The sequence below is a fragment of the Blennius ocellaris genome (assembly GCF_963422515.1).
Source record: "Blennius ocellaris genome assembly, chromosome: 19".
In the NCBI taxonomy this organism is placed as follows: domain Eukaryota; kingdom Metazoa; phylum Chordata; class Actinopteri; order Blenniiformes; family Blenniidae; genus Blennius; species Blennius ocellaris.
In genome coordinates this window covers 5988091-6015159 of record NC_137668.1, presented here as the reverse complement: position 1 = coordinate 6015159, position 27069 = coordinate 5988091, and the positions used below count along the sequence as shown (strand labels likewise).

At 43.0% G+C, this 27069-nt stretch overlaps 1 protein-coding gene across 1 annotated transcript in view; it reads right to left on the bottom strand.

Moving 5' to 3' along the window:
• cnksr2a (connector enhancer of kinase suppressor of Ras 2a) overlaps positions 1 to 27069 on the bottom strand; it is a gene marked incomplete at its 5' end in the record, with an annotated part of 66837 nt that overhangs the window by 16027 nt on the left and 23741 nt on the right. Inside the window, 14 exons of the mRNA XM_080515197.1 lie at positions 780 to 851; positions 941 to 1014; positions 2123 to 2298; positions 4653 to 4704; positions 7990 to 8213; positions 9928 to 10017; positions 10792 to 10946; positions 11044 to 11156; positions 12806 to 12952; positions 15120 to 15188; positions 15304 to 15363; positions 15492 to 15611; positions 19695 to 19736; positions 20099 to 20186. Coding sequence (XP_080371323.1) covers positions 780 to 851; positions 941 to 1014; positions 2123 to 2298; positions 4653 to 4704; positions 7990 to 8213; positions 9928 to 10017; positions 10792 to 10946; positions 11044 to 11156; positions 12806 to 12952; positions 15120 to 15188; positions 15304 to 15363; positions 15492 to 15611; positions 19695 to 19736; positions 20099 to 20186 — 1482 coding nt within the window. The remainder of the gene's footprint in view (positions 1 to 779; positions 852 to 940; positions 1015 to 2122; positions 2299 to 4652; positions 4705 to 7989; positions 8214 to 9927; positions 10018 to 10791; positions 10947 to 11043; positions 11157 to 12805; positions 12953 to 15119; positions 15189 to 15303; positions 15364 to 15491; positions 15612 to 19694; positions 19737 to 20098; positions 20187 to 27069) is intronic.

Here is a 27069-nt window from a genome sequence, read left to right as displayed (position 1 = left end):
TTGGAATTTAAAGGTTTTTATTTTTGTAATTACTTTGATACAGACTGCAAAAATAATATCTTGTTGGTTCTGGTTCTATTACTTTGTTTTACTTAATCCTAGTCACAGTTTCACAGGTCAGGCTGAGGAGGAGATGGAGGCTGAGCAGCAGGTCAGCTCAGCTCTGCTCTGGCACATGGCGCCACGAGAGTAAGTACTTCCTCCTCTTCCCATAGATGGGCATGTGTGGGCGGAGCTAGTCCAGCTCACACAGACACAGCAGATTCTGAATGCAGCTCCTATGATCCAGTATTCAAATGGAGGGGAAATCAAGGAAAAGAAAGAAATTTGTGGCAATAAACTTTGAACACAACGTTTTTGAGCCGAGGCCGATGTGAAAGTGTTGAAAAGTTGCGTAATATGAGCCCTTTAAGAGATTGTATCATAAAATGGAGGAATGACCGTCTTCTCTGTACTTTTTATATAGGAGAGGACGTATTGTGGAGATTCAGCTCTAACGTACAGGTGAACAGACGAAAAAGGCAAAATGTCATGTGAATCTACACTATAAATACTCATAAAAAACATGAATTAAACAAAAAAAAAAGGAAATTAAATGTGTCATATTTGGTCTCCAGAATCCAAATTAAATTGAATTGTGGCTCTCTGCTGGACCATCAGACCCTGAATGAAACGAAGACAGACCAACAGGAAGATGCAGCTTTTCCACCCAGCTGGGATTGTTTATTTATTTATTTATTTTTGCATGACTTCCATCCGTCAGCTTCACGCAGCTTTACCTGTTCATGTCGTCCACTCCATCTGCTGCGAAGTAGAAGCTCTTGACCTTGGGGTGACAGGCCTTGAAAGCGCTGGAGAGACACGGCAAGTTTTGAATTTTTTTTTTTTTTTTTTTTTTTGCATATGAACACAGGATTATGCGTCTCGGCGGAGGACTTACTACTTCTTGCGACACTCGCTGGCCCGGTCGATCTTAAACTCTGGAAGACTGACAAAACCCTCGGCCTTCTCGTCCTGAGCAGACGGAGAGAGGGACGACACAAACCCCCGCTCGTTTAAAGGGCGGCGGGAGGAAGTGAAAGCAAAATGACAGCTGTTTTTTTTTTCCTCCTTTTTGGCTGCACAGGTTTTATGAATCACTTTTGGAGACTCGCCTTTTTACTCTGACAGAAGGTAAACAGGAAGTGGCAGACATCTGGGTCAAACGCCGCGGTTTGTTTACACGCGTGAGGACGGAGATAAATGAGCGTGGAGCCATTCTCACCGACGATTCCTCGCTTACAGGTGGTGTTTCAGATCAAAATGAAGTAGCGTGCAAACAATCTGCTGGAGACGATTTCACACCATTTCACATTGAACTGCACTTCATTTCACAAAAATCTTTTTCAGGGAAATTTGACGATGATAATGATGATACAGGAAATTCACTAAAGGGATTGCTTGTACAGGTGTTATTTTAAGAAAAAGGAAAAAGAGGAAAGGAAAGGAAAGAAAAACAGAAAAGAGGCGAAAAAGTAGAAAAAAAGTCAAAAAGGAAAAAATCGGAGAAAGAAAAAGAGAAAAAAGAAAAAAAAGGGGGGGAAATAAAGGAGAAACGAAAAAGCAAGAAGGGAAAAAATGTAACAAAAAATAAATAAATAAATAAATTAAAGCGAAATAACTAAAGAGGCAAAAGCAGCAAAGACTCATAAAATATCTCAAATGGGAAAATCCGCCAAAATAAAGCATCTTAAAAAAATGACACAAATAATAAGAAAATATGAAACTGACAAGCAACGGAAAATATATCAAAAATCATGGATGAACACAAATACTTGTTAATATATTTTTTTTATTTCACCCACGAATTAGGAAATAAAGGAAGTTGAAGGTTTTATAAAGTGTGAATGAGGATCATGGGGGGGTGATTTGTATTTCTCGAAAGTCATTCTTCACATCAACGTCGGCTAAAATCCTTCTACCTGATTATTAAAATGTCCTCAGCATAAAATCTGCCTCCAGGGACACTTTTCTCTGTGTCCCTCGCGTGATTTCCACCAGTTTTTTTTGACAGATTTCATCACTCGCCTGTTATTCAGAGCTCTCGTGAGGACGACGTTTTGCGGAGCAGTGGGAGACGTACCTCCTCATTGATGTACCAGTAGAGGCAGGTGTCCTTCAGGACGAACCAGTACTTCTTCCACTTCTGGGAGAAGTAACCCTTGGCGTCCCTCTTCCTCCACAGCCAGCCCTCGCAGTCTCCTCGGCCCAGCGCCTTGCAGGAAACACGCCTCCGACTCAGCGAGGTCAGCCCTCGTCCTGGAACGACACGGTGTGAAGTGAGAAACCCGTCCTTCAAATCCAGGTAGTCCGAACGCCGCTCGTTTGGCGCGAAGACAAGCTTTCACGTCCTAATGGAGCGGGGATTCTTGGCGGGACTGCGATGTGTGGATTTGATCAAACGCTGCAGTAAGGTAAGAGGTGTTTAATAAAAAATTGCCTCTCTCTTCTGGCATAAAAGCCCTGTAACATTTCTCACAGCGGGCTGCTCATTAGAGATTTCTCTGAGGAGACTTGGCTGCTGCAAGTCGGGGAAACAAGACAGAACTTTTACTGCCGCAGAGCCCAGATCCCATTTAGTTTCTTATTGGCGGATCTCAAAGGAAACAGGAACCAAAGGCCAAAGCTCAAGCAACACAGGCTTTTGAGAAGAGTCAAGATGTTTAGTAAGAAGTAAACCCGTATAGAGAAGACTGTATATAAGGGACGAGGGAGAAATCACCTGATATACCCGCTGAAAAAAACCCAAATCCACAACAGTCCAGACAGTTCTCTCTGTTTGCGGTAACTTGGTCTGAGACCCGGGGAGAGAGAGTGCAGGACTACCCAGCAACTCAGCCACCAAGGGGTGGGCAACGGGAAATCCCAGAGAGGGTTCGGCGGACGCTACAGAACAGCGACAGAGTTCTAAGCTTCACGTGATCAGATCATCCTGAAACTCTCCAAGATCCTGGATTGTCTGTATGTTAGCATCTGAAACCGTCTCTAATTTGTCTGTAATCGAGTCCTAATCATCCCAAAAAGCCACAACGATCCCTCGTTCTGGGCCAGGAGGTTTGGACAGACGTGCCGCTCGGTGAAGCTGCGAGCATCTCTGACTTGCTATCGTCACTTTGGTCTTGGAAACGTTGGTCTCGCTGCTGTAAACAAATGAAATGTGCAGACGGAGTGAAAAGCTTTCAGGCTTTCTCAAGACGGCAGATGGTGAAACGAGCGAAGGCAACATGTTGATCCTCGTTAGTCTGGTGGAGGGAATGAAAAAAAAAAAAAAACAGAGGTTGTGGTCACAGAGGCAAAGAAACTGATTGTGGATGAAGGAAAATGTTGGAGGGAATTCATTCAATGATCAACAGTCAATGAAATTGGACAATTAGAAGCATAATTAGCTCCGATGAGATTGAAATGCGACCAGTATGATTCGTATCCGTCGGTTTTTCAGGCCCCGATCGACGCCGAGGACGACTTTGTGAAAGATGCTGCCACCAGCACATGCAGGGAAACTGAGAAGGGAGCAGTTTAGGTTCTTTACTGTCGCAGCGTGGTGGGACTGGAAGAAGAGGAACAGACGAGCGCCGAAGACGGGAACAACCCCAGCGAGGAACCGGCCGTCTCAACAGCAGAGAAAAGACGTTCAGGAGGAGCCTGTCAGCACTTTTCTTTCTTACTATGGACAAATCTTTTAAGTTGACAGTTCTTCGTCAAAGACTGGGGAGTCAAACATGAAGCCCCAGGACCAAAAACTGTCCAGCCCCCCTCCAATTGTCTTTCAATCAGTTCTTAAACTGTACTAGGAAAACAATCTAACCTGGAGCTCGTTCTGACGTCACCTTCATACAGCTAATTCCTCTCTCAAGAGTCCATGTCAGTTTTCTTATATCAGTTTTTATACTCTGTTACGGGCAGTTAGGGTTGGTATGTGTGTGTGTGTGTGTGTGTGTGTATGTGTGTGTGGTTGGGTGTGGGTGTGCACGTGTTTCTATTTTATTTCTATTTTTTTCTATTTTTATTTTGTGTGAAGCACTTTGAGTTGCTCGTTTTTCTATATAAAAAGTGCTCTATAAATAAAGTTTGATTTGATTTGATGTGAGATTTTGACAGGTACGTATGTTAGCATCGTGATAGCATAGCAGTCCTTTGGTGACACATAAAAATATTTTTTTTAAAACGATTGTGGCATCGTCTACAAACATCTACGATGTTTTTGAGACTTAAAATGAAACACAGGCTCATTTGTAAACGGGGTTCATGTTTATACAAGCCGCTAACCGCTAACCATTAGCGGTTAGCGGCTATCCGCTAATTTAACAGAGGTGGGTTTATGATATTAGTCGCTTGTGTTGACGACCACAAAAATCTCCTGTTTTGGCTGCGCCGCCTTGTGGGCGAGTCCAGTTTGAACAAAAAGCCCAAATAAAAAATACAAAAAAAAAAAAAAAACTTCAGGCAAGTTTCAACTGAGGTCAATCTACACATTTTTAACAAGGAAACATGTGATTTGCGGGTGAAGACTTTGGCACTAATGGGGCTTTAGGGTAAGTGACACACAATAACAATCATCAGCTGGAGTGAACGAGTGTCTGACCACAGCTCGCACCAAACAGGTGGAATCTTACCTTTATTCTTCTTCCTGGTCTTTGTCTGCAGAGAAGAGGACTGCTGATATGTCTGAGAGAGAGAGAGAGAGAGAGAGAGAGAGAGAGCAGCCTGTCAGCATGAATCAGTGGCCTTTGTTTGCAGCAATGAATCCTGGGATATAAAAGTTGACAGATCTCAGGGCGGGCAGGAGTGACGACACGAAGCCCGAGACGTCCAGGCACACAAGAAGAACGTCTCACTACCGCCTCCTCTCACACACGTCTGCGACCACCGAGGACGTTTCCCTGAACAGGTCGGACGTTCAGGTTGGACGGAGCCAAAAAAACTAGCGAAGGGCCTCTGGGAGTAGACAGAGGCTTCGCTAAGCAGAACAACACGGGCAAACGTCTGACAGGGAGGCGTTTCCCCGGCCGGCCACACTGCAGCTCGGCGCCGTTAAAAGTTCCGCCGGAGAAACTTGTGTTTAAAACGACGTTGCAAAGACATGACGTGTCAGATCGACAAGCCGTTTCCTTTGTTTGGCTCAACTTCACACAGACTCCGATCTTTTATGAGCACAATCAAACTCGTTTGTCGTGACTCTCAAAGTAAATGTCAAAACTTTTACTCGTGAAAATGTCACGCATCAGATTAACCACAGCCTCTTCAATATCGTTTTTTTTTTTTTTCTCCCTGTAATCACCTCGTTCCTAAGACCTAAAACCTTTCTCGTGACATTCGTGAGAATCAACCAGCTCTAAAAGTCCCCAAACACATGAAAATGATTTGCTCTTTCAGTTCCAGTAGCAGATGTGACTTTCTGCCAGTTTGACGATTAAAGCGCATTAAAGTTAATCTGTCTTCTCTCTCTAAGTGGCTAAACTGTATCTGAAATGGATGAGTGAATTCATATTTCCAAAAATCCAAAGTCACTCTGGTTGTAAAGATGAGCTATTGCTGCACAATTTCTGATTGTCGTATAAAATCTGTCGTACACACATCGTGTCCGAAAAGTTTCAGGTTTCTACGTAAACAATGTCTGTTTACATAGAAACTACTGAAACTAATGCAGTTTCCATGTTGGGCCACAAGTTGGTGCCGTTTTGTGGAATGAAACGACACAGACATGCTCGCAGAGAACAATATGCTATAAGCATTACACGGACATGACTGTCAAAATAAAGCTACAAGTCCCAGGAGAATAGAGACTGGGAGTCACGTGCAGAAGAATTATTTACTGCGGCTGTGCTGCACATGTGCAGAGCAATGTTTCCTGAAAGTTGCCTTTTCCCCGTTTTCACACAGACAGACTCCACGCATTTTCGAAAAGTTGCGTTTTCAGGGACTCGGAGCACCGTTGTCGTGTAAATGCAACTGAAGTCATCCGTTTGCATTCTAAAACATTGTCGTACCTCATTTTATCTTTTTCTATTTTCTTTTCATTCCTTCATGTTTTTTGTTTTTTTGTTTTATTCAGACATTTTTCTTGTTTATTTGCTATTATTTTTCCTTTATAAAGTGTTTTAAAAAAAACACCAAAAAAACAAAGAACCACGTACGTGCTGTGCATGCGCAGTAGCAGCATTTCAGAAGAGTTGCGTTTTCCCCTCGGTTTCTATGGAAACGGAGTCGTGAGTGCTTTTAAAAAAAATTCTGCTTTGGGAGCCATTTTCAAAAAGTTGCGTTTTCGGGGACTCGGAGCACCGTTGTCGTGTAAATGCAACTGAAGTCATCCGTTTGCATTCTAAAACATTGTCGTACCTCATTTTATCTTTTTCTATTTTCTTTTCATTCCTTCATGTTTTTAGTTTTTTTGTTTTATTCAGACATTTTTCTTGTTTATTTGCTATTATTTTTCCTTTATTAAGGTGTTTTAAAAAAAAACACAAAAAAAACCAAGAACCACGTGCGTGCTGTGCATGCACAGTAGCAGCATTTCAGAAGAGTTGCGTTTCCCCCTCGGTTTCTATGGAAACGGAGTCGTGAGTGCTTTTAAAAAAAATTCTGCTTTGGGAACCATTTTCAAAAAGTTGCGTTATCGGGGGCCCTGAGCACCGTCGGCATGTAAACGGACAAACGGAACCCGACAGAAACAGACGCTTCAGTTTCAGGTGTCAGTCATCGGTGCAGGATTGTGGACGAGGTGAAACTCGGCGGCACGGCGAAGGCGTGACCTTCCCGGACGGGTCAGACGGGGCTCTGATGTCACGGTGTTCCACATGTCAGGGGCTGGAGCCGGGCCACTCGCCGCCCCCCCCCCCCTACGCTCCGCAGGGCGGGTGACACGGCCCCGCCCACTCCCGCCGACGCGCCATCTGCCACCGCCGCGGCCGTAAACACGGCGGGACGGCGAGCACACACACATGCAGACGCTTTTAATTTCCCGGGAGACGCTGTCAGGACGTGTGAGGTCGCCGCCGGTCGGAGGGCGGCGAGGACGGACGGACGTCACGGGGGTGACGGAGGCGGGGCAACGAGGAGTCAGCACTCGCCGGATCACACTTCACACGGCAGCACTTTTTCATCGGGGCTTCAACATTCTCCTTTCGCTCCAATCACGTCTCAGACTGTGAGGTCGGTGTCAAAACAAGATGAGGCAGACAGGAGAGGGGCGGAGTTTCATAACCTGAACCTCACGCATCGCCGACAAACCAACTGCAACGAGGTCTTTGTCAACACGGAGTCATTTTAGAGGGAAGGAGAACTTTGTTCTGTTTCTCAATTAAAAATTCACCCAACGACCGTAACTAAGTGGTTCGGCTCAGATTTTAAATTAAATATATTAAAGAGAGAGATGGACAGTTTTGTTGAGTTAATGACAGCGGATTGAGAAAGTCAATGCTTCTTATATGTGTTATTGTAACGGGGATAAAGACAGAAGACTGTTGTTCTCATAATGAAACATAAAAGAAGCAGGAACACTTAAAAAGTAGGAAATAAATAAGAATGGCAAGTGATAAAGAAACAAACAAAGAGGGGAGAAAATTAAATAAATGAAAAATGATATTCAGCTCAAATAAATCAAATAAAATATCAGAAAAATACTGGAGTAAAAAAATACCCGAAAAATAAAATAGAGAAAAAAGCAGCAACCAAGAAAATGAATTAAAACAAAAACTGAAAAATATGAAGAAATTAATTCAGAAAGAAAAATACAAATAAGGCCCCGTTTACACAAGGTTTACAAATGAAAACGGAAAAATAAAACATTTATGCCATTTCCGTGTTAGTGGAAATTGTTTAAAAAATGTACAATATACAGAAAAATATACAATGAAGAAATAGAATCAATGTATAACGACAAAAACGAGAAAACCTTAAAAAAAACAAGCAAACAGCTAACTAATGAAGTAACTAAAAATATTTTTGTCTTACGTGGTAGATGGAGGCGGGGTCTCTCGGCGGCGGCGGCGGCGACTCTCTCTGATTGGTCTGCATCACGTAGTGGGAGGGGCTTTGGCTGTGGTGGCTCCGCCTCTTGGCGCGCTTGGCCGTGTCGTTGGAGCGCTTGCCGGGGCGCGCCGTGTGCGAGGAGTACTCCTCGGCGGCGGTGCGCTCGTCGCCGCCGGACAGCCCCACGTAGCGCATCAGCGTAGCTTCTGGGGGACACAAGCGTTCAGACGCTCGTCATCGCCGTCTCAGCCGGCGGCTAACGAGGCCAAATGAAACACTGAAAGGTCACATTATTCACACTCGGCAAACTTGGGGCACTTTGATAAAGATGTTGACCTTTAAATACGATCGTTTAATCAGTTAATGCGAAACATCTTCTGAGCACAGCGGCGCTTTCGGGTCTGATACCGTCTGAGGGGGGGAAACAAGAAAAACTGTCACGGCCCGTCGGCTGCAGCGCCCCCTGTCGGGTTGACTCCGGTTCACACGTCGCCCACGACTTCACTTTGTTTACACACTTTCACAAGAATGTCAGAATGTGGTTTTGGTTTAATTAGTGAAGAAACAAAGCTGGTGATGTGCATTCTGATTCAACGTCTTTGGAAATTGTCTTGCATCTGTTACGTCCAAAAGTGTAATTGGATGTGAAAATCCAATAAAACTGAAAACAAAAAAAAAAAAGAAAAGAAAAAAGAAGCAGCAACCTACTTTCTGCAGCCTCACAATCACTTCCACTGGCCTCAATTTACTTTAGCAGTGTCGCCACAGTTACCTTGAAAAAAGTAATAGTTACTAGATACTCTGTTAAAAAGTGACACAGATTACTTGCTTTTAAAAGTAGGTTAGATTACAAGTTACTTTTTTACATTCAACAGCTGCTGCCCCCCCACCCCCTCCCCCTCCCCCCTCCCACCCCCTCAACATAAAAATGACAACCGATTTTGCCAAAACTCTCCAACTCTCCCACGTTTTAGTCCAGGTAGTCTTGTTTGGGTGGTGGTGATGGGGGGGGGGGGCTTCCTGCCAATATATCTGTGGCAGAGACACCAGGTGCTAAATCTCCTTTCTGCCCAAAATACAATATCTGTCTGCTAAGAAAAATTACAAAAATAGTGTCACATCTCTGCAGTGGTGTTCTTGTTGCAACGATTCAATGATGTTTGTCTTGGTTCCTATTGTTTTATGGTACCTGAACGCACCATGCAGAGCCGGTTGGCCTGTGATTGGCTGAGAGTGGAGAAGGGGGCGGGGCCAGGTGTGAGGAGACCGTGGGTGTGTCCGAATATTCCCTCCTATCCACTTCTCTTTTAAACCCCCGGACGTGTTTGGGAACGTTGGAATTCTCAATAATGTGAGTTCACCTTCATCACAGTCGGCTAAATTTGTTCCGTGACTCTCTGGGAGTCTTTTTTTTTTTTTTTTAACTTCTCTCCACCTCTCCACGGGGAAAGAGAGACAGGGCTTTCGCTACCTCTCAACCTTTCCTCTCTTTCTCTCCCCCCCCCGCGGTTCCCACCCTCCACCTCGGTTGCTAGGCAGCGGCCAGACCAGAGGAGAGTGAGACGGCGAGAGTAGCTGCTGTCAGCGTCGCCATGGCAACTGCGTGGAGTGATTCAGGTGGAGGTCAGGGAGAATAGTCATTTCTGTTTTTGCCTCCTCTCATCCCTCTTTTCTTTTTTTTTTTTGTAACACCCCTCCTTCTCTCTCCTCCTCCCTCCCTCCCTCCCTCACTTCCTCCTCCTCTCATCCCCTCTTATTTCATTCCACTGTGATGCTAATCACAGCGAGGCAGGGAGGGACCGCGCACGCACACAAGCGCAGATGTCTCTCTAATCCACGGAGACGGGAGCGTTTTATTTATTTCTTTATTCATTTTTTTTTAAACAAAACAGGAGACGAGCTCCGCACGACGCCGCTCACCTCTGCGGCTCTCTCTGTTCAGCTTGGCCGGGTCTTCGTAGTCGCCCACCCAGTTACACTCCACGGGCATGGAGATGGGCCTCAGCCTGCCTGCAATCACACACACACACACACACACACGGGCTGGTCAACATCTCCTGTCGCTCGCCAAACACCGTTGCTGAAGTTTAGAGATAAAGAGGCTGAATGATGGTCGATTTGGTTTTAAATGAATGAATGGAAAAAGGAAAAAAAAAAAGCACTCAGATAAAAAGCCGAACCTGCTGGACGGCGAACAATCTGAGGATTCTAACACACTGAAAGCCGTTGATCATTTCTTTGTTTTTGCGACAGATTTCCCGCTCGCTCGGAGAACCTGTTCACGAGCCATAATTGTCCGCTGGCCACGCATTAGAGGGACGAGTCTGTGGGCCTGCAAGCGGCATTTATCGCCCACGCCGTCGGCTCCGCCGCTCATCCCACACATGCACGTTTGAAAAGGGGATTGAACGGATTTGTTGGAGAGTTACTGCTGAGAATCAAGGGATTGTATTAAAATATTCACCTGCAACATTATGATCCGAAACGTAAAGCAGAAGGGAAAAAAACAAACTCTAATCATAACGATTTGAGGGAATTTTCCCACAGATATTTTCTTATAAATCTCCTCATAAAACACTTACAGTTCCCTAATCGAGTTACAAATGGTTATCACAAGCTGTATACTTGTAATAAAAATCCCAGAAGCTGGTATTCATATCAGTTGCAGGCCGTTCTGTGGCTCCAGGTGGATCCCGCTCCCTGGAATTATTCTAAAGTGCCTCGCTTCAGCAGCGCGAGGTCGACCTCCCTCGCCAGCGCGCCAACGGGGGCGAGAAAACCCACCGTATGTGGGCGTGGTGCAGTACACCGACTCCTCCTCCTCTCGCCGGCGAGACTCTTGATCCAGGAAGGAGTTGGGTGACTCAGAGCGCTTAGCAACGCTGACGCCACCGTGGTTACGCGACGCCTCGTCTCCAGACAGGGCTCCTGTCTCATCGCTATAGCAACAGCAGAGGTAGATGGAGAGTACATTAGAGCTCAGCCGTCACGCGTGAGGCGAGATGGAGGGGAGTGTGTGTGGGGGGGGGGACCTACTGCGGCGTGTACGGCTCGGAGGGAGGGGGCGGGATGTAGAGGTCCTGCAGGGCGGAGCTCTTGGTGGGCGTGCCGGAGGGCGTGGCCGAACTGCTGCCGGGGCTTCTGGTTGGCTGCAGGAAGAGCAAACAGATCTGTGTCTTTCAGAGTAATACCACCGATGACCTGTGGGGGGGGTGTTGCGCAGCAATGCTCGTGTGCAGCCATTGAACGGACAAAATAACACAGAGATGATGGATTTCTTCGACTAAAGACTGTGTGGATACAAACTTGTCTCCAATACAACAACAATCAGAGATTTCTGAGAAAAAAATCCACGGCCTAATATCCGTCTGTGGTGAAAATTTCGACCGCCTCCGTACCGTAGTTTTAACGTAATCTTGCTACCAGACATACAGGGAAACAAACAAATATACACAAATATTGTTATTACGACCTTGGCGAACGGAATTCCCTCGCCTGGAATTTCTCACAAATAATTCCTGCCTCACTGTTGACCTTCGATGTTACATTACGCTAAACTACACTGCCCTCTACTGGATGTACTGTAACGGGACATGTGGGAGGCAATGGTGTACGACAACTTTTGAAAATGCAGGTACGAGTTGAAAGCCCCATTCACACAATGTTTCAAGTGAAATGGCTTGGCTCTTGGGATTTCATTCCAGAAAACCTTCACGTTGTCACGGCAACGTTCTGAAAACCATGTCTGTTTACACGGCACGGTTCAGAAAACTATGGAAAAGGATCTCGTTTGCATGCCAGGTCACGAGTTGTTCATTGTTTTAGTAATGAAACCTCATACATGAGCAATGGCGAGAACACGGATTCATTCCAGTGGACAGACGACCAAGTTGGATCTTATTGTCCATCTACTGAGCATGTGCAGTAGAGCTGTCTCCTAAAGCTGTGGTGCTCATGAGCAGTAGCAGCATTTTACAAAAGTTGCATTTGCTCCTGTTTCCATGTCGGCGGAGTTTTCATAAAGTTGTGTTTTCAGTGGGTCTGACCACTGTTGTCATGTAAACAGACTCCCAAAATTGTACGTTTTCACTTGAAAGTGTTGTGGAAACGGGGCAGAAATTTCAGTGTAAATCCAACATCTGTATTGCAGATTATCACAATCATCACGACTGAAATATAAAAACTAACAAAAAAAACCCCTATTTGAAATGATGTCATATTTTTGCAACATGTTTGTTGCTAGAATTTTCTTGCGAAAAACTCCAAAAGCCGTCATTGTGACATTTGCAAGAAGAAAAAAAAAAAGGATGTGTCACTCAGTCTCTACTAATGATTGAGGATGAGACTGAATAAATCTCCCTGATGAATCTAGGAATCTACTGACGTGAACACAATAGCAGTCAAGACTGACTTTCTTTTGTTTTTACGAGGAGAAACATGGTGACCGTGTCCTCCGCGCCCAGCAATCGCTTACAAAATGAGGATTTTTTATTTTTTCCTTTTTTTCTTAGAGTTTCATCATTGTAATCAGTCATAATGAGGGGAATACATTTCATCGCTCGCGTCGAGCTGTGGGAGCGTGGGCGTCGGGTGCCATCGCTTCCCCTCGTCCCGTTCACTTCCGACGGGTTTCAGCTGGCAAACAATACAAAAAAAACCACGCTGAGCTGCAGCTCGCTGACCTAATTACACGCTTTTGGCTGCGGCCGTACGGGGAGCGCCGCCGCCGCCGCGGGGGAATGGATGTGGGCCGGCGCCGGGCCTTAATAACGTCTCTAAAAGGGAGCGGCGGTCCCACCTGCAGAGCCAGCGGCTTCCAGCGCATGTTCTTCAGCAGCGCCGGGGCGGAGCTCAGCGTGCTCTGCGGACGCTTCTTCAGGGTCAGGGACACCACGCCTTTGTCCGCCCGCAGCGAGCCCACCAGGTTACGCAACTGCCAGCCCACCTGCGGACAGCAGGCGGGGGATGGGAAAAGGAAAAAGTTAAGGCCGAAGACTCCAGGATCTCCTTCCCTCTGTAATCGAATGCAAAACATCCACTCGGCGGCGAGCGTCTGCGCGCTTGAATTCCGCCCATGTCGTGATTGGATCTCGCCAGTTGAGCCTTCTGTGCAAAAGGCAAGTGGGTGTGGAGGTGGGAAGTCTATGTATAGCTCCCTCGTGTGATATAACCTGCCCTCCATTTGAAAACAAAGGCATCTTATCGCGGATCTTTTTAAAAAAAAAATTTTTTTTTGCCCACGGCGCGCGGAATAACCGTGTCAGAACGAAAGCAGCAACATAAACAAAGACATCCGTGGCCCTGGTGTGGCTGTAAAGTGAGCGGAGGTGCAGGGAAAGTTGGGAGGACGTGATCACAGTAATTACGACGTGTGTGTGTGTGTGCGTTTTGTGTGTCCCGGTCTGCGGTGAGGGGTAAACACTCCAGCCCACCAGGGGAGAACGAAGCGCCACGAACCATCACGTCACGCTTTCACAAACATGCTACTTTCACTTTACTACGTGAAAATCACGTTTGGAAACACAGTTTTTATGAGTCTTGACTTTTTGCTCGGTGTTTGGTCTCCTCCTGCAGAGCCTGTTCTTACAACGACTGATTCCAGTGAAAAGAATTCCAAAAAGTTGCGCTCGCTTTGTATTTTTAATTGTTTTAATCACCACTTCAACATTCACAGTTTTGATTACCGTATTTTCTGGACTAAACCTCCAACCAGAATATGAGTCGCATCTATTAAAATAATGCATTTACAAGTCATCGTTTCAAGTGAAATCGCACCGTTTTTACTTTTTTGTTCAGAAAACTTTTGCGTATCATTTCAACGAATACAATTTGGGAAAAAAAAGAAAAGAAAGAAAAAGTTTTCTATAGGGATATTATTGTCGCAAAACTATTTGTCAGTGCGTCTGGAGAGTTGTCTGTCTGTAATTCAATTCCTCTGTCCAAAGTCATAATAGATGTAGATGTAATAGTATTTGTCAATGTGAACCTGAATCTGCAAAAGTCGTCTCGTATTTTGTCCGTCATATCTGCTCATCTGTAATACAATTTGTACACGTAATAGGATTTATCAATGCGTAAAAAGAGTTTTCAAGATATTCGTAGTTAAAAAGTCTGTTTTCAGCTTCAAATGTTGAAATTACTCACCAGTTATGAGTCCAGCAGTTACACAATTGGACGTTTTATTTACACGTGACTTTTGTTACACTTGTAGCAAATATATATATATATATATATATATATATATATATATATATATATATATATATATATATATATATATATATATATATATATATATATATATATATATATGTATATATATATATATATATATATATATATATATATATATATATGTATATATCCCCCCCCCGCCCCAAGATTTCATGTGATATTTGGAGTTTTTCACAATGACCCCGCCCCCATCAAAGTGGCCAACTTGGATTTGAAATTGATATTAAAACGTACACATTCTCATTAAAAGCTGTAAAAAACATACTGTCAGTTCTGATGTTTTCTGATTTCCCCTAAAACATGTCGGGGGAAATATTCAGACTGAGAAAATACTTAAAAACCTCAATTCATTGACCTGCAGCTTCATCATAAATGACTTTGCTTTCCTAATTCTCACCCTAATCTTACTTTTGAAATCATATATCTGTATATGAATGCATCCTTCTCACAGAGACCCATTCTCGACACATTGCTCCATAATTAAAAGAACCTGAAACGCATCTATTCTTTTTTGTGTCTGTAGAAAATATGTATATGTGTATTTGAGTACATTTCATTTCATGTCTTTGAAAATAATTAAAAGTCTCCATTGGGATGAATTATGCATGTGAACAATAATTGTAAAACCCAATCATGTCGTCACTTTGAATTTTTCCAACGATTTGATCACATTATTAGTGTTATTACAACCAGAATTGGTTTTGACGATGATATATTTCAATCAAAATAAACGAGGAAACGTAACAACAGAAATGTATGAGCTCAAGCAACACCTATGATGTAAATAAATGACATCAGGATTTTTTCCCTCCCCCTCCAAAAGGACATAAAGTGACCAGTGTGAGTGTGTGAGGAGGTCGTGGTGGATTTGCACCCACCACAGTCTGATGATTGACTTGAATGACTTCGTCTCCGGCGTGGATCTTCTTGCAGCGGTCGGCCGGAGACTTCACACACACACACAAAGCAAAGCGGCGCGACGTGAGTCGATCTGAAACTCAGCGATCGGGGCAAGTTTGACAACAAACTGGATTTGGAGAGAGAAGGGCGTTAGAGTCTCACCCCCTCCGTGGTGCCTGTGATCACGTGGAGGCCGTCGTAGGTGGACTTGATGTACATCCCCTGATGGACGAGAGACGGAATATATCAGGAACAAATAAATCAATAAATCAATAAAATGACGTTTTTCTGCAGGTGAACATGACGTTGGAATGATTGAGAATGGACGGCGGCGGTCAGACGGTCATTACCAGGCCCTCGGAGGGTTTGATGTTGGTGAGGTGGACCAGCTCCAGGTGGGCCGACTGAGACACCAGCGGGTCGGACGACACACACACGATGTGCTCACACACCTCCGACAGAGTCTTACACTGCAGGAGAGAGAGGGAGGGAGAGAGAGAGAGAGAGAGAGGGAGAGAGAGAGAGAGGGAGGGAGAGAGGGAGAGAGAGGGAGAGAGAGAGAGAGAGGGAGAGAGAGGGAGAGAGAGAGAGAGAGAGAGAGAGAGAGAGAGAGAGAGAGAGAGAGAGAGAGAGAGAGAGAGAGAGAGAGAGAGAGAGAGAGAGAGAGAGAGAGAGAGAGAGAGCAAATAAAGCTTTCGTTTGTTTCCCCCTCAAAGGCTGGTCGTGTGGATTTGTCGGGAATGGATTTGTATTGGTAGGAAACCTCTTTGCGTTTCTTTTAGATTTCCCTCCGGGGAAGAACGCTGGCGGGGTTAATGCCACAACGGCGTACTGGTGCGGCTTCTCGTAGCATTTTAAAGAGGGTTCGCGCTGGATTCCATTCCTCGGGACATTTGTTTCATTGTGATGAGACTTTAATGAGATTTTCTTGGGCCGCTTTTTTTTTCCTTTTTTTTTTGCAAATATTTCTTTTGTGAAACAGAAAATGTGATTGTTATTCTGGAGTCTGGAGGCTTATTTCTATTTTTAATCTGTTTTATAGATATTTGATTTATTTTTTTTTTTAGAGCATTGAATGGAGTAAATGAGGACCTCTAGTGGTCAGAATAATGATGGCAGCAACATTGTCAAGATGTATAAAGCTCATTTTAAAAGATTTCAATACATTTCCTAACGTTTAACTAATTCTCTGCTTACCTGACTTGTGAGGGTGAAAACGCAGTGCCGAGAGAAACGCTTAAAACGACTTCCATGTCGTTTTCATGGTGGTTGTTTTGGTGCAGAAGAACCATTGAGTTGAAGTTGAAGGTTTTTATTCTCACTCTCAAAAGCAATTAAAATAAAAAGCAACATATATATATATATATATATATATATATATATATATATATATCCCCCCCCCCCAAGATTTCATGCGATATTTGGAGTTTGTGCGATTTTCACAATGACCCCGCCCCCATCAAAGTGGCCAATCAGATTTGATCCGATTGGCCACTTTGTGAAACTTTGTGGAACTTTCAATTCTCATTGGTTGTAGTGAGTAAGTAAGTAAGTTGTGAGGAAATAATCCAAAACTTCTAAATAATTGGATCATGAAACATAATGACTGTATTTGATTCCACTTTGATTCCACTTTGAGCCTGTTTATTTAACTGTGTAAAACATGGATAAATGTTAAGAAATGTTGAGAACCACTGTCCAGGATGAATGTTATCTTAGGCACGTGAAAGGGTTCGCTGCACGTTTCCTCTGTTGTGTGTCGATATATATATATACACATATATCTACATACAACAGAGGAAACCAGAGATGTGTACATTAAGCGACCATAAATATTGCCGTTAAATAACTATTGTACTTGCAGGCGTGTGACATTATCATTTGTGGGGAGGAGGAACACATTTGACAGCTTGAGGATAAAAAGGGCCTTTGAGATCCGACGTCTTTGCGGGATCGTTGACCCTACATTTCAAACGCCGCCTCCATCGGGCATGCGCCGTGAATGTTGTCAGACCCCCGAGTGATCCGCATGGGAAAAAGAAGGCGTGGCGCCACCTGGTGTACGCCGCTTACTGTTAAGTATGGATGAGATTCACTGGCAGAAATTTTTTTAAATTGGTACGCTAAATATCAGCGCTGATAATCGTCCGGCCGTTAATTGGGCTAGCCCCACAAAAAAAAAACTCGCAAGATTAATCCTTTCACACGGTGAAAGGGTGAACGTAGCTTAAGACCACGTTGTTTACAAAAACAGAAATCTAAATTGACATGGACCCACATGTCCACCTGGTTCAGAGCCGCTATGAGCAGCCAAACCTGTAGGGGGCAGTGTAACGAGACGCATGAAGCCACGATAGCCAATCAGAATCCTTGGGAAAAAACAAAATCATGACCTCACTAATTGGCGTTTTCACTGGAAAACCTTCTTTTATTACTCTTGTTTCTTGCTGCAGTACATCCACGTTAGGCCAGAGTTTCCCCTTCAGGAGGAGAGAACCCGTCAACAGGCCCCCTTCTTCTCTGTACAAGGTGGAATAAAACAAGTGTTCCATCGACTACCCACAATGCTTCAGTGAACTCTTGATTCCGGGACACCACAGTGTCCATTCGCATCATTTACAAAGGAAACCGTGGCGTTATTTCCCACAGATATCTGTTGAATAATGCCGATTTCCTCACCCTGCTGCCCACAGCGGTGAAGAAGTGTAATGAAATGTGTTTTTTTTTTTTTTGTTCACTTGGCAGTCGTCAAGACGACCATTCAACATGCTGTCCACTGTTTCAGAGGTAATTCCTTTAGCAGAGGAAAGTAGCTGGAATAAAAAAGTGCTGACTGTATTTTATGGTGATTCTGCAGGAGCAGCTCTGAAACTTTATAAAGAACGATTAAAAAAAAGAAAGGAGACGTTGAACTTCCTGATGTATTGACGGTGAAGTCTGAGACTGTCGTTCTGCTGAATGGAACCCTTCCAGAATCGGGCGGCTCTCGCTTCCTCATTACTTCTCGGCGAATCTTCTTCGCCGCGGACGTGTCGGAGCCTGAACTGCAGCTAAGCGCGTTAACGGCCGCGCCGTTATGCAATCAGCGACGCTCATTAGCAACACGTGTCGGAGCAAATGAGACGCCCGCCTGTGAAAAGGTCAATTAAACCTCCTGCGTCCACCAGCGAGCGGCGGGATGTGTGTTTCTGCCGGCGTGTGTTCCTCTTTCACTTCATCAAATGTCTTTTTCTTTATTTAAGCCTGCGGCCTCCACAAATACTAATAAAGCTTCTCTCACAACCTGATTGTCCTGCAATTATTTGAAAAAAATATATATTTTATTTGTTGTATAATACTTGTCTGAACACTTTTTAATGCACGTAGAAGATCTCTATAAATATACTATTATTCACAGAAAAAGAGGTTAAAGGCATTTAAATCCAGTTAAACTCTCATCACAGCAATGTAAAAAAAAACCCTGCACTTTAAGTATCTTAATAAATACAATAGTAGGTGTAAAATGATATATGTTAAATCATTTTTCCTTAATGTTGCAGCTACTGCTGTATAGTATATACACATTTAATCAAACTATTCAGTACATTATTATTTAAATTCTTCTTTACTTTCAATACTTTTTGATTTATGTCTAATTAGTACACATACATACAAACAAACAAATATATCAAGGATTAAACAGTTACTAAAGTGTAATAAGAAGTTTGTGTTATTTTGAACAGGAATAGTACATGAGTACATAAATTACCATTATTATTGATAATATAATTAAAAAATATTTAATTTGTAATTGAAAATTTTTACTTTTTTCTAACCAGCATATCAACATGAGTGTAATATTTAGCTAACGCCCTGTTTACGCGAGAAACGTTTTCAAGTGCAAACTCAAAACTTTTGTTTTTGGTTTCCGTTTGTATGAAAACAGTTCTTAGAGTTGCTGAAAATGCAACTTTTTGAAAACCGCTCCCAAGGGGGAACTTTTCGAAAACGCTCCGACTCGAGTCTCCGTGGAAACGGGACAAAACATAACTTCTCAGTCTCCAAAGAAACGGGAACTAATAGCAACTTCTTGAAAACGCTCTGACTCAAATCTCCATGGAAACGGGAGAAAATGTCACTTTTTCGAAAACGCCCCAACTCGAGCCTCCATGGGAAACACAACTTTTCTGAAACGCTGCCGTTGCACATGCAGCCCCCTGGTCCGGCATGCTAACAGCATCGTTTCCGGCCTTTCCTGTAGTGACACACATCGTTTTCAAAATGCTGCAGTGTAAAATTTGAAATTAATGTGTTCAAATTCACACATTTTCACTTGTAAAGATGTAAACAGGCCCTGAATTCATGTTTAAGAGCTCCAGGCTGGCAGTTTCCATCAGTTTCCAGTGTTTGTGCTGAGCTACACTCTCAACTTTTCATGTTCAGGTGAAACAAAACCAAACAAGAGAAGCTTGTTTCTATGTTTACGGAGGGATTGGGGGTGGGGGGGGTGGGGGGGTAAGGGGTGGGGTGAAGGGGTGGGGGGGTGAATAACCCCCAGATGCATGACGACTCACCACGTGAAGAATTTTGTTCTCCGTCTCAAACACCGTACAGTCCTGCAGGATTTAAAAGAAAAAAGAAAAAAAAAGAGAAAAAGGTTTTAATTTGATATCTTTCAAACGTCGTCCATCTCATACCTGCTGTTACAGTAAGTCATTAAACCCCCCCCCTCACCCCCCCCCACCCCCGCAGATAAACACACACATCTCTACCTTATTCACACACAGCAGTCGTTACAGACTGTAAAGGACGGAAATAGCAGAGCAGAGAAGAGTCTCGCTGGAGGATGCAGAGTCTGCTGCTGCATTACGCCCACACACACGCACACGCACACACACACACACACACACACACACACACACACACACACACACACACACACACACACACACACACACACACACACACACGCACACACCTGCTGTACGATGGTGGTGAGCTCCAGGCAGAGCTGAATGACATTATTCCGGGTAACAGAGTAGTCGGCCACGGTGGCGAATGGAGACCTGCGGGGGACAGAGGACAGGACGTTACGTTGCGTCCGACGGCGGGAGACGGACGGGGGCGTTGTGAGCGGGACGACGGGCCGACGGGCCGACGGGCCACACAGACACGAGTGAAGCCGCAGAGTCTCGTTCCAAAACGCAGGGAGGGGAGAGGCAGAGAGGCGATTCACAAGAAGTTCCAGAGGACCAGCAGAGTAAACAAGCTGAGATGAAGATAAAACCACCAGCAGTCCATTAAAAACCTACGGAGCTGTAAATTATACTCTTTTGATTGTTAGTTCTTAACTTATTTCTCTGGTTAGGGCGAGGTTAGGGTTAGCTGTTAGTCGTTGGTGCATCCTTTTATTAGTAATTTAGACTCTTGTTAATATTTACTCAATGCTTTCATTTAGCTCAGTTTACTTTTTCTTTTATTAAACAGGCTCATTAAATAGGGGTCGTAATAGTCGACTACGACTGACTGAACTCGTGTTTTTTTTTTGTTGAAAATCCGCGCTCAAGAAGAAAACCTCACGAATAACTTTTCAGGTGACGTCATGTTTATGTTTATGTCTTCCATGTCTGATTACCAGAGAGAAGTTAATGGACAGGTATAGCATCGAATAAATATCCTGTGTGACGTCACTGCGATACAGCGAGCAGCGTTCACACCGCGTTCTCTTATTGCATGTGCAATTTTGTTGTGTTCCGCAAATAAAAGTACATTTTTGAGCTTCACCGCTTCGATTTCAGATTTTTTTTACATTTTTAACGATCACAATCAGCTGACGACGAGCTACAAAAACAAAGCGACAGCGCCAACTCGTGGCCAACCGCTCCGGAACGAGAGTGCCGTTTCGACTTGAGAGGTGGTCAGGCGAGCGGGGCCGGAGACACTCGTCACCGCGGCGACGGCGGCGGCTGCAGGTTCCCATCTGCCGCCCGGCCGCTGCCAAGCGCCTCATTTGTTCTGCGAGAGGCTAAATGAGGCGACGCCAGCGGCTCCTCTGGCAGCCGAGGCGTTCCAGTCGCTGCCGCGCTGCAGCTGGAAGCCTCAACACCCACAATATAGAAACCAAATCGCTTTTCGCCAGAACTGATGGGGTTTTTTTTTTTTTTTTGAGGCGACGTTCGCAGAAGTGATGTTCACAGCTATTCTCTTGTGAATTGTGACGCTCTGTCTTTAGCTGTCGGAGCGACGGTCACTTTGACGGGTTCTTCTCCGGGACGTGAACTTCCTTTGCTTCATCACTGCAGCAAAAAGCTGCAGTTATATATATATATATATATATATATATATATATATATATATATATATATATATATATATATACAAATATGCTTTTATTAGTAATTTAGACTCTTGTTAATATTTACTCAATGCTTTCATTTAGCTAAGTTTACTTTTTCTTTTATTAAATAGGCTCATTAAAGAGAAAACTATAATGGAGCTTCATTAATATAGATACATTTATATTTTTTTGCTGAGGTTAATTGTTTTATATTCCAGATGAATTTACTTTATCAGTTGAGCATTACTTAATTTTTGGGTGTAATTTTTGGCCTTAATAGGGGGGCTAAGGTTATGAATCACGAGCTATTTAGCTGGGTTCTACCCACTTTTGACCCCATTGTTTCAAAATAAAAGTCACTTTTGGAGAAAACCTCCAAAATTGATAACTGATCAGTATTTATTTGACCCTGATCCCATCCAATGCTGCTTGCAGCATTCATTTTTCATTATTTTTATATTTTAGTTAACTTTACTGAAATTAAATCGATTATATATCTACTGAGTTATCTATGTACTTAATTCTAATTAAATTCTTAATTTTATTTAATTAATAATATCGCAAACAATCTGTGCTCTGAATTGTAAGCTTACATGTTTTTCTATAGCAGAGGCATCTTTGACTGATTTTGCGCTAAAGCTGCACGATATTATGTGAACACGATTTTGTTCAATATTGCGAGAATTAGACAATTTGCGATGCATACAAAGACTTTTATTGTCATTTTTCATGGATTTGGGGTTTCTAACTCCTTCCCCGTGTACATTTATGGAATAGTTGCCATCACAGTGTTTAGTTTTATTTTGAATCAGCAGAGCCTGAATGCTCAGTGCACGTGACATCATGTTGTTGTACATCGTGTGGATAAAGATATACACACAAATATCAGCCTCAATTTATTCTCTCTTTCTGATGAAAGATTTCCAATGTTTCACAGTTTGCATATGTTGCCAGTGACTCTGACAGCTTATTACATTTTATCAATTTCAGACTCTTCACTTCCGACAATAACTAAATCTGCCTGGTAACTATTGATAATCTGAAATACCAATTGTCTGTGCGAGTTTGAGAATATTAATCAAACTAAGAGATGCAGTGGTTTGACCCGTCGCCTCACGGAGAGACGAGTCCGTTTGATTTCATGTTGCGTGACTTCCTGCCACACAGACACGCTTGACCGGTGACTCATCCAGACATAATCTGCCTTCTGCTCGGCGGAATTGAAGAAGATTGAAGGATGACGGATGAGTCAGGCGCGATCAGAAAGCTTTTGCACTGACGCCGTCATGCTTTGACAGGCAGCCATTTTTTTTTTTTTTTTTTTTTTTTTCCTGCGATCGGTTCGTCAATATCAGTTTACCTGCCTTTTACAAGTGTCGTTGCAATTTTCAGCCCGGATGAGATGGTGCCGGGCCCTCTGGGGCCTGAACAGCCTTTTTGTTAAAGGAGAGTTAAGTCTATTACAGAGACTAAACTCGGGGTCTCCAAGCCAGCAGCTTCCACTGTGTGGTCTGGGTCCAGAGGTCAAAGGTCGGGCGGCCGTGGATGTGCCTGTTCTGAGGTTGTCGCCGTGGTTGGATCCATCAAGAATCCTTCTTTTAACACAAGGTTAGGGTTAGTTGTTTTTTTTTGCTCTACTCTTCTAGTTGTGTTCTTTGGTTCAATATTTGGACTGTTTTAAGTCCAGGTTATACGTGTATGCAGCAAGATATGTGTCACATATCTGTTAACATTTTATTTATTTATTTGTTTAGAATTTAAGGTGCCGATCACAGGGAATAAACAAGCATTCAGATGGGAGAAGTGGATTTTTTGGGGGGGAAACGTGAATATAGTGTTGGATAAATGATTGTTTTTCTTTATTTCTATTATGTATTCATTTATAATTATTAAAATTGCTTGTATTGTTACTGTAAGTTCAGATATTTGTGCAAATTGTTTTTTCCTTTCTTTTTTTCCTTTTTGTATATTCATTTCTTGAATTTAATTTATATATCATTTCACCTTTCTGTACTATTTCATTCAGGCTGAGTGTAAAGGACTGGTGGCTGGTGTCTAAACATGTGAGCAACATGTATATTATGACTTCTTGTTCTTCAAACAACAAAAATAGAGAAGTGAAAGAACCCGATCCCAAAAACAGAAACGGAAACAAGCGGTTCATTGAAGGTTTCAGCCTTTTTTCCTCTTCATCTCATTATTTGATGATCAATCAATGCGAAGCGTCGATCGATTTTTCCACTGGTGAGGAAATCAAGCGTTTCCCCTGTGCCTGTACTCTAGTATCTGTATATCTAATGCTCCTGTATTCTGCACAGTCTGTACATTTCACAAGTTCCTCTGGACGGCAGGATTCAGCGAAGCAGGTAAACAGGCCACTTTTGTCGAAGTGCCCTCGCCACATATTGACCACTTCTCTTTCAATCCCGGTCCCAGAAACAAACACGCAGCGTTGTCAAAAAAACAAACATACTTTGAGTCTGAGTGAAGTGGAAAAAAAAAAAAAAAGGTTATTAAAGCACTTTGATTTTGCTGCTTTGCCACCGGCGGCTGCTAAAAGTCTCCCACACGCCTCGCTGAGACTTTCCACTGAAGCCGGCGCATTTCGATGTCAAGTTTTTTTTTTTTCTAAAAGCTCATTTTCCTGAGAATAGGCTCTTTCCACCCCCCCACCCCCACCACCACCACGGTGTTTCTAAATGAGGTCTGGTGTAACGCAGCATAATCGAGTGTTCAGGTGTGAGCGAGGCGCTAACGATAAGCTAATGGGCCGCTAATGACAAAGGCAGCGGCGCGCCGCTACAGATACGACGGATCAGGAGTGACGGCGTTGTTCTAGAGACCCAGATAAGAAATCGGCCACAGTCTCTTGGTGGATGATTTATCTGCGGTGTGATTTGGGTCATGGAGATTGAGGCTGAGTTCTATATATATATATATATCCACGCAGGACCCGAGGCCACGCAGACGGTTTGCAGCCCTCAGACGACGCTTCTTCTTCTTTTTTGCAAAAAAATTGTCGACGCGCGACTCACGAGTCTTTGGCTCGTGGACATTTTCAAGTGGAAATGGTACATTTTTTGTTGTTTTTCTGGTTTATATGACATCGCTGAAAACACAACTTTTCGAAAACTGATCCCAAGGAGGAACTATATGGAAAACACTGTTTCCATAGAAACGGGGGAGAGATGGAGATAGAGAGCTCAATGGGGAAAGGAGTCCCAGTTAATATGTTAATGGGAGACCCTCCCATCTGATTGACCCTGATAACCAACATATATTGAGCTCATTGACGACATGGGAGGGACGAATTAAAAAGTACCGTGGAGAAGAATTCCTAACATGAGGGTTCTAAGACCGGACTGACAACTGACTCCACACTCGTGAAGAAAGGTACCATGTTGAGCTTCCAGGACCTTAAGAACAGCTGTCATCTACAAAACGAGGACCATTTAAGATATTTACAATGATATGAAACTATATCGTGAAAAAAATCAAAAAATTGGAGACAACATCTTTGATATTTTCCAAAAAGCCTCCAACAATGGCACGTCCAACAACAGGTCACAGTGCAGGGCAGGAGGGAAAATCCTGCTGCCACCTTCTTTCACGTCTTTTGGGATTGTGGAGAACTGTCCACGGCATCCTGGAGCCGGTTTTTAAGTGTAGAATCTGTCCTAGCTTTAAAATCAGGTACCTCAGCGATAAGGAAGAGCTTAAATGTGCAAAGAGGGATCAATGTTCATTGAGACTCCTGATAAGAAGGCTCCGACCACAAAATGTCTGAAAAGAACCATACCTGGTATAAATGACTGGGTTGGTGTTGTTTACAATATACACACTGTGAGGGGAATCACATTTAAAATAAGATAGAAAATTGATATCTTTGCTGAAATTGTTTAACATGTCAGGCCTGATTTTGTGTAGTAACAGCATTCCTCCATGTGGGGGCGCAACCTCAAGCTACCATAAAATATAGAATTAATATGCTCACATGTGCATATTGATGTATGTGTGAGATGTTTCTTCAGAGGTGGATCTTCCCCTGCTCTTTGTTCCATTATTGTTTGTATTTTTGTTACATTTTCTTAAAAAAACAGCAATAAAAAGTCAATTCCAAAAAAAAGACAACTTTTCTGAAACTCTGCCACTGCACATGCTCAGTAGAGAAAATCAAAACAATCATCAAAGAGACCATCAAAGTTTCCTCCGGAGCGTCATGACCCCAAGTCCATATTCTCCCAGGACTTGGTACTTTTATTTTGACAGTCGCCGTAATAACAAACCAACTTGGTCGTCTGCTTACGAGAATGTCAGTGTTCTCCCATCGTGACTTTTCTATATTTTTAAACATCCCTTTTTTTTTGTAAATGAGGGTGGATCTTTGATTGAAAAAACTTAGCTACCACAAAATGTTCTATGTTATGTTCAATATTGTGTGAGCTCACAATATTAATTATAGTAGAGTAAATCATTTTCCAAGCACTGTTGACTTGGAATAATCAAGTTATTGTCACTCATCCTGATTAGTTTACGAAACAAAAAAAAAATGAAGAATTGTGGTTTTATAGTTAAATATTTGTGTGATTATATTTTCACATTTGGTTAAAAAACCGCTCCATCGGGCAAAGTCAGTTTACTTCAGACGATGTTTTATCAATCTGATGAACGGATGAAGAAACATGCCTCCCGCCTGGAATATAGTAATAACATTTGATCCTACGTGTTCGTTAAAAACCGCCGCTGAAGGATCAAGAATGGCAGATTTAAAAAAGTCCAGTTTTAATTTCTGCTCCTTTGCCGTGACTGTTAAAAGTTCCAGAGCATTAAGGAGCTGGAAGTGAATTATATTGGACATAAACGGTGGTCCTTGTGACTGTCTTATTAATTCATCGGTACGGTGCTTTTTAAAATGTGCACATAAAGATGAGACGGAGAGTCCGGAGCGACTGAAAGGCGCCGGAGGATTTGAGGAAATTAGGACTAAAGTGCGGTTTTTGGAAGGGAAGCGTGTGAGAATCAGAAGCAGCGAGGAGACGACGGTGTGTCATGCTATTTTATTTTATGCACGAAAAGATGGAGAAAAGTGTAAATTCAGAAAGCACTCGTGGTGTAAATCTACACTTATATATCTGGATTATATTATAGACTTTGATATCTTCTCATGCAGTCAGTATCCAGACTTCTCTCTTCTGCCTCGGCCCAAAGCCAGTCAGCCTCTTAAACATGATTAAAACCTCTTTCATAATCTCTCTATTAGATTAAAGCTTGAAGTTTTATTGTGGATCCAGAATATGATCTCTCAGAATTCAATTACTCTTTGTTTGTTTTGCAGGTTGAATTTGATCAAAATCCATCAACAGGTTTAATTATTCTGTCAACAAACCAACATGTATAAAAACATGGCAGATATATATACAATCCTCCTTTAGATTAGACTCCTTGGTTTTATAGTTTCAATTGTTTTAGTCCATTTTTAATATTTCCTCTGTTTTAATGGTGAACTGATGTTAAATTTCATTTATTCCCTCTATTTTAAGTGGTTAAGCTATATATACGTACAAATATGTATGAAATGTGCCATATAAATAGAGTTATTACTAAACTTCATC